General features: G+C 36.0%; 1 protein-coding gene across 1 annotated transcript; it reads right to left on the bottom strand.

Moving 5' to 3' along the window:
* Window positions 1-5,521: 5,521 nt before the first annotated feature.
* LOC142098469 (olfactory receptor 1-like) lies at window positions 5,522-6,436 on the bottom strand. Its single transcript, XM_075181315.1, has one exon. It carries the CDS (start codon window positions 6,434-6,436, stop codon window positions 5,522-5,524), a length of 915 nt encoding a protein of 304 aa, XP_075037416.1.
* Window positions 6,437-7,965: the final 1,529 nt, after the last annotated feature.

The raw sequence follows: 7,965 nt of genomic DNA, 5'->3' as shown, positions 1-7,965 counted from the left end.
CTCGCGAAGTCCGCGTCCCCCGAGTTGGAGACGCTAGTGGGAGGGATATGTAACAAAGGGAGGCATTTATCTGACAACAAGCAAAGACAACATACAAGCAGATTAAGACATTGGCGCAGTTATGCACCTAGATTCTGGTTAAACCAAGTAAAGACTTATGTGTAGTTTAAAGTTGGTTAACTTACATGATTTAAAAGCTGCTTCCTCTCAGCAAACAGGCAGAGTGTGTCTGTTAGTTAAAACAGAGCCAGTGATGGACGTTTTCTTTTAAAGAGAAGGTGGGTGTGTCACCTGTCCATCAAGCTAAGGCTGGGGGAGGAGTATCATGTATAAAAGCTTGTTTGTGCCATTTGTTCATGGAGACCAACGCTGGGAAAGCTGGCTGGTCCTGAGAGAGAGCTGGTCTATGTATAGCTAGCATTTAGGGTCTCCATAATTGCTGTGAAAGTATATGGTGTCAAAACATTTACCATCCTGACAATAAAGAACCATAAAAAGGAAGAAGTTGTTCGCATGTGCTTCTGCAGTAGCGGACTCTTGCCACAATATGTATAATATTTGTCGTGTATATCAATATGGAATATATCATCATCATCATTTATTTATATAGCGCCACCAATTACGCAGCACTGTACAGAGAACTCGCCCACAACAGTCCCTGCCCCATTGGAGCTTACAGTCTAAATTCCCTAATATACTTTATCTAAAATTATTTTTAGATATTTGTATAACTTTAAAAGGATGAAACAGCTAGGCTAGGTAATATGTAAACCAGACAGTTCAGATTGGGCAATAGTTGGCCTTCTCACACAAGTAAGTATGTATAACTCACATTGATGCAGATTTGGTTGCCAAACATCTGTCTTGACAAGACAATGCAATTGAATTTGAAAGTCCACATTCTGAGAAAGTAAGAAATGGAATTTGGCATATTGGTCATCCAACCAGCAGTCAGATGGCAGTTAGCATCACTAAAAACATGTTGAAAACAGTTAGGCATTGCAATGAGTTTCAAAATGCCCCCCAGAAACGGGAATTTTGGTGCAAGAATGTAACAAAGGCTTCAGAAGATTCTTGAGAAAAATTGGAGCAGCCAAAATCGTGCAAGATAGCATTGTCCTTGGGGCCACCACCCACCCACATGTTGAAAAACACATGCACAATGGTTAACAAACCAAGCACTGTAGCGACAGTCACTACCCCTTTTGTGGCTTAAGTGCTTAATTTGTTTGATTCCCCACAAAAGCCAATATTTTGGTAGTTGGTTGCTCAACTCGATATAAGATAGGGATGTTAACAAATGAATCCTGGGCATTTGGATAACAGTGGTCATCTTCCTCAATGGTAACTAGTCATCACCCTCATTGAAGATGTCTACATCAATTACATTTTCTTTGAATATAGAAGATATACCACGTAGGTACCCATTAGGCAGCATGTGTGACACATTGGAGAGGGTCAGCAGCAATACATAGAAGCAGGTCAGCACTGCAACAAATACATTGTTTAGGGTCAGCAGCAAATACAATGGAGAGGGGACAGCAGTGGCAGTATCAGAGCTCATTAGATGGACAGCATTGGCATAAGTAGACATTATTTAACAGATGATGAGAGAACACCCAGGTTTGATGCATACATGTGCTCAACAACTACAGGATTGACATAATATGATTGGTGTGCAGCATAATAGAGAGGGTTATAAAGTAGACCATATAATGACATCCACAGAATTATTAGGACAGCAATTGAAATGTTGACAGTATTTATTAGGTTGATAATTCAAATGTAGACAGTATTATGCCTAAATCTATCCTTGTCCGTATCCCTAACTCTGTCAATATCCCTGTCCCTGTCCCCCTAACCCTGTCCCTAACCCTGTCCCTACACCTGTCTCTATCCCTGTCCTTAACCATATCCCTATCCCTATTCCATTAATAATACTGTTGACATTTGAATTGTCTACCTAATCATACTCTCTACTATGTGAATTGTCGATCTAATAATACTGTTGACACCTGAATTGTCGACTGTTACACAAGCTTACAGACCAAGGCCAAAATGTAAAATAGTACAAGATGGAATTGTCCTTGGGTCTCCAACCCAGCCATATGTTAAAAAGAACATGCACATAATTTAACAAACCAAGCACTTCAGCGACAGGGAATGCCACCTTTGTGGCTGAAGTGCTTGATTTATTTTGGCCCCCACAAAAGAGAATATTTTGGTTTGTCAATGAACTAGACATAATAGATAGCAGTTTAATATTTTTTTGCAAATTACTAATGGTCATTTGGCTAACAATGGTCATTTTCCTCTATGTTGATGACCATGTCATCATCCTTATCATCATCCTTATCACTGATGTCATGATCATCATCGCACAATATTAATTCATCCTCAATGAAAAACACATAGTCTGTTGGTAATTTATGGCAAGAATAATATTCTTCATATAGGATGCTGACTTTCATACTTGTTTCCACTTGCAAACACTTGCTTCACAGATAATTGTGTAAAATTATGCTTAGTCGTCTTGCTTCCCTACTGTGTCAATGTATCACCCCAGGCAGCAGCAGCAGCTATAGTATGCAAGAATGTTTCTTTGAAACCATAGATTGTATTAGGAGAGTCATTTGGAAGGGGAAAATTGGACGTAGGACTACATACTAATAATGAGGAGGTTGATGATGAAGGCGTTGACGCAGTGAGGATTGCAACTGTCTATCCATTCGGCTGCTAGCTGATGCTGGGCTGCTTGCTACTATACACATTTTGCCACTTTTGGAAATATGACTTGAATGAACTTGCTGTAAATGATGTGGGAGGAGGTGTCTAGATGTTCAACGTTCCTACCTCAACTTATTTTGTCCTGGCAAAGCTACAGATGCCTTGACAAATGTTGTCTTGGTAAAAATATTTCCAAACACAACATGTGGTTTTTTTCGTCTTATGCTCTGGCATGATAATGCGCTTATCATGGGCATCTTCTGGTGTTAACATTGGTGGCTGCTTTACTTCAACATAATTATCATCATACTCCTCATCATCTCGTCCATGTAAAACACATTATTTTTATATCAACAATTATCCCTCTCATCCTCTTGCACATTTGCAAATTCCATAGTAGTCTCCTCAATTTCTATGGGTAAATCAACAGTAGTACTACCACTACCCATCCTCACATTTCCAAATGGTTGAGGATTTTCAAAGGTGGCAGCTATATTGTTAAACTGAGTCACGACTCAGATCCCCAATGTCGGATTTCAAGAATTCCAAACCGATTGTCTCTATTATATGTATATACATATTTACAAGGATAGAATGTTTAAGCATGATAATTGAAGAAAGAACAATACATCATTGTGGTTACATTTTGACAGGTACAAAACTCTTATTAAAATAAAGGAACTAGAGGAGGAGATTGAAAAGACAGAGCCATCTCAGAGGGATCTCCATATAGTAGAAGAGAGTGAGGAGGAAGACCTACAACAAGTTATAAATCTATTTTTATAACCCTAGATGAAAAACATATTTGAATTTGAATGCGTAACACCGTATGCCTTACATGGCTTAATGTTGGCCCATCAATATAAATGTGCAACTTCAGATATTATGTCTTAATTAAATCACAAAAGGTTAAGGATTTAACCTTGTAACAATAATGAAGCCAGGTGCTGTATTTACATAAAACCATGTCATCCACAAACTTACTGAAGCACTTCCTAAACTATTGCATTATGGAAGATACATATTTAGCAAAAAAACTTCAATAATCATAAGTAGACCAAATGTGCAGAATAGTCTTTATACATAATCTTTAGCAAATTATGCTCTTGGGGACAAGCTGTATTCTGCTATAACGAGTAGAATTGACCAATGTATAATTGGTGCTTTTATGCAGAGGCATATAAATTAAAACACAGATCCTAAAGGCCTATAATTAATATATCCTTAACTCATTGTCTAAACTAAAGGAATAGCTAAAATATGCACACACACATATTTTTAACAGTGATGAATGAACTATGCATTTATGGCATGCTTGAAATTTAATAACTAGTATTTATATATTGTCACACTTGGTTTTTTCTTTTTCTCCTCCTTAGATGCTTCACATGTAGATGATCCAACCAAGTCAGAGCTACAGAGAGAGCTGGCCTAGGCATAGCTAGAAAACATCTATCGTCAGAGGTGTCATCAGATTTCGCTGGGCAAGACAATGTAGTACACTAAATTAGCGCTGGTTGCAATATTTTGTTTTTGTACATTTAATTTTGAGATTATTTAACAGTGATGAATGAACTCTGTATTTATGGAATGTTTGAAATGTAATAAATAATAATTGTATATAGTCACACGTAGCTGTTTCCTTTTTCTCCTCCTTAGATGTTGCACATGTAGATGACCCGATCAAGCCGGAGCAATAGAGAGAACTGGCCTAGAAATCATCAATCATCGGAGGTGTCATCGGATTTGACCTGGGTAAGACTATGGAGCACACTGCATTTTGTGTATTCTAAGCACTGGTTGCAATTTTTTGTTTTTGTACATTTAATTTACAGATTATTTATTTTATTATTATAGTAAAATTTTAATGTTTTCTAAATCTATTTGTTTCATTATATTTTTAGAACTTTGACCAAATGAACATAATTATTTAAAGAAGTGAACAGTCTCTTTAATGTTTGATATTGCTGGTGTAGTGGCAGTACACAAGATATAGAAAAAAAGGTCTCAATACGCATGGGAAACAAGTGGGTTTTGTTCATTTCTAATTATGTGGTCTCAGTACTTAAGACATGCACACTGTTAGTGTAACATTACACTATCTTGAACAATATAATAAAAAGAAAAGTTTTTATAATGTCTTTATGAAAAATACAGTAAATTCGCCACTTTACATTCTAAATCGGCCAATGTTCCCACACCTAGACACTATAGGTTGACTTCGGCAACAGTATGCCTAATGTAATCCTGCGGCATTTTTGAAAGATATATACTTCATAATAATAATCCTGGATGTGATATTGATCAAAAGAATATTACTGTAGGCATATGCAGACAATTATGCATAACTAGGTGAAAATGCTTTTCTGTCAAACAGTGGGGCAACCCACTAGGAGTAATGTTTTGCTTCATGTAGGCACCCTGAGATTAGGATGGGTGGGTGATGTCTTCATCAATTTTATGTTTTAAATCATATGTTGAGTAGATCAGTTCACCACTAACTATGATCAATATGAATGATTTTTTTCATGTGGACAATCCTTACAATTCAGTATCACAGTTTTTCCAATATTCAAACCCCTGTGAGCCTCAGGGAGAAGACAATGAGGAACCACAATAGGACCACGCGGGAACTCACTGTGGCTTCATTTCAAATAACATTCTTTCCTACCTAATGGGCACTGCTCCTTTTTTGTATGAATCAGAAGTCAACAAGAGCAGTTACAAGAAAATAGTTTTTAAGGTACATTCATATAGGAAAGATGGTACATAAACACTAATAAGGGGGTACCAGCTAAGCCACTAATCTCTGAAGAGCTTTCTTTATTTCATTATTGCGTAGACTATATATGAGAGGATTTATCATGGGTATCACTGTTGTATACAGCACAGTCATGATCTGTTCTAAGAAATTGTGTTGGTTTGATGGTGGTCTCAAATATACGGATATACCGGTAAGATAGTAGATGATCATGACGATGAGGTGGGATGAGCAGGTGGAGAAAGCTTTTCTTCTTCCATCCTTCGATTTAATACGCAATAAAACACTGATAATTTTTATATATGACATCACATTGCTCAAGAATGGACAAACTCCAAGTAACACTGTGTCAACATATATGATTATATAGAACATGCTGGAACCAGAACAGGAGATGTTAAACAGAGCTATAGGCTCACAGAAAAACTGATGAATAGTATCAGAATGGCAGAATGACATTTGAAGTATTGAAAATATATATAACATTGAATTTAAACCTGCACAGAACCAAATGATAATCATCAGCAGGATACAGATCTTCTTGCTCAGTATATGGTGGTAGTGTAACGGATGACAGATTGCAATGTATCGGTCGTACCCCATCACAAATAAAAGTATAACCTCAGAGCTGGCAGCTAAAAAGAAAAAGTACATCTGAGTGAAGCATTCTGGGAAGGAAACTGTGCTATTCCCAGACCGTAATATATCTAGTAGTTTAGGGACAGTCACTGTTGTGTAACAGATATCTACAAAGGATAAGTTACAGAGAAATAGATACATGGGGGTGTGTAAATGAGAATCCAAACATATAACTGTAATTATAACTATATTCACCAGTACTCCAATCAGATAGAGTAAGATAAAAACACTAAAAATGATGGGCTTATCATTAGCTTTAATGGAAAAGGGCAAAATGTGGAATTCTATTACAGAAGTGGTGTTATCCATGAGATTCTGTCACTATTCTGCAAGAAAATAATAATGTGATGTAATAGATTATTATGAGAATAATGTACAATTTTCTGTGAAATATACGAGATTAGAAACCATTGAGAAGTTCCATGACTATCTAAAATAATGAGACTGCAGTCCACATAGTTTTGTAGAGATCACAGAACTCCAAAGTGACTACTAATATTTTAATATATTTCTACTGTAAAATATAAGAATATTAGAAGCCACAGATAAGTTTTATGACCAAATAAAAGTATGAGGCTGTTATATTCTTAAAATACTGAATTTTGAAAAGTTGTCTATTTTTGGTCTTTTAGTAAAATATGCACATACAATAAATTAAAGAGATTAAAGCAAGTTCATATTCCGTTAATGCACTTGTTTCCTAAAGAAGGCTAGAAATTATGCACTTTAAAATAACACCCGTGTGTTCAAGGCCTTAGTGTTTTTGGAAAAAATAATGTCACACTGATGGTACAATGAAGCTATAGAGAATGTCCCACTCACTGGTATACAATAGAATTGATCAAGAATAAATAGCGATAGACAACACACTAGCTTTCCAAATTATTATTACACTAAAAGCATAATATAGTACTATCTTTAAGTTGCATTTCTAAAACTCTCAGTTTCTGTTGCTCCCTTGGAGAACTTTCTCCTACAGAACCTGCTTAAATTTGAAGTAAAATATAATGATATTATAACAATTATTACCTAAGTGCCAATACCAACAGTACTTAGTAATTGGTTTATCTACCATTGAGCAGGTCAGTGTTTTTATAAAACTGATAACAATATGAGGATGCAATTAAATTTGCAGAAATAAACATATAACTTGTTGTCATAGAGATCATCATTAAACGTGGGGCATCCTACTGGCTGTTCTTAAGGGTTTGGGAACTTGGTCAGTACTCTTCTGTCAGCTCTCGTTTTTGTCAAATTACTATAGGAAAAACTAGAACTACTAGAAAATTACTTGTACACAAAGTGGGTCTTTTACAACAGAGAAACTACATAATTATAGGTGAATGAACTAAACCTGAATTGGATATAAAAAATACCTAAAATGGATTAAAACAAAGTAGACATTAAGCAGAACTATTTCTGTCTGGACCTCACAATTCTGCAAATGTTTGAGCTGTCGATTTGTCTGCGGATATTTCACTAATCCGGGAGCAGGTGTGCCACTTATTATGCATTGTGTAGTTGACATTAGGTGCATTTGCACATATAAAAACATATTATATGTCCTTAATGTATTTACTTCAAAATTACGCTCTTTACAAACCAAAATTTTTAACTGGGCAAACAAGAAATGTATTTCTTTCACTGATTCTAGCTGACTTCTGTGCTAATATAGATGCAACTTGTTAAGGATCCGCCATACAAAAGTACAGTAAGAAATTATAGTGGGATCAAATTTCCTACCTACATACTGCAGTACAGGGGGCTGGATTGCAGCTGTATTCCAGCTACAAATGTCTGAAGACAAATTCCTTATATTTTCAAGTCTATCTGTGAAA

This window comes from Mixophyes fleayi, chromosome 7 (genome assembly GCF_038048845.1).
Source record: "Mixophyes fleayi isolate aMixFle1 chromosome 7, aMixFle1.hap1, whole genome shotgun sequence".
Taxonomy (NCBI): Eukaryota; Metazoa; Chordata; class Amphibia; order Anura; family Limnodynastidae; genus Mixophyes; species Mixophyes fleayi.
The sequence above is the reverse complement of the archived record's forward strand: the minus strand, read 5'-3'. Positions and strand labels throughout refer to the sequence as shown.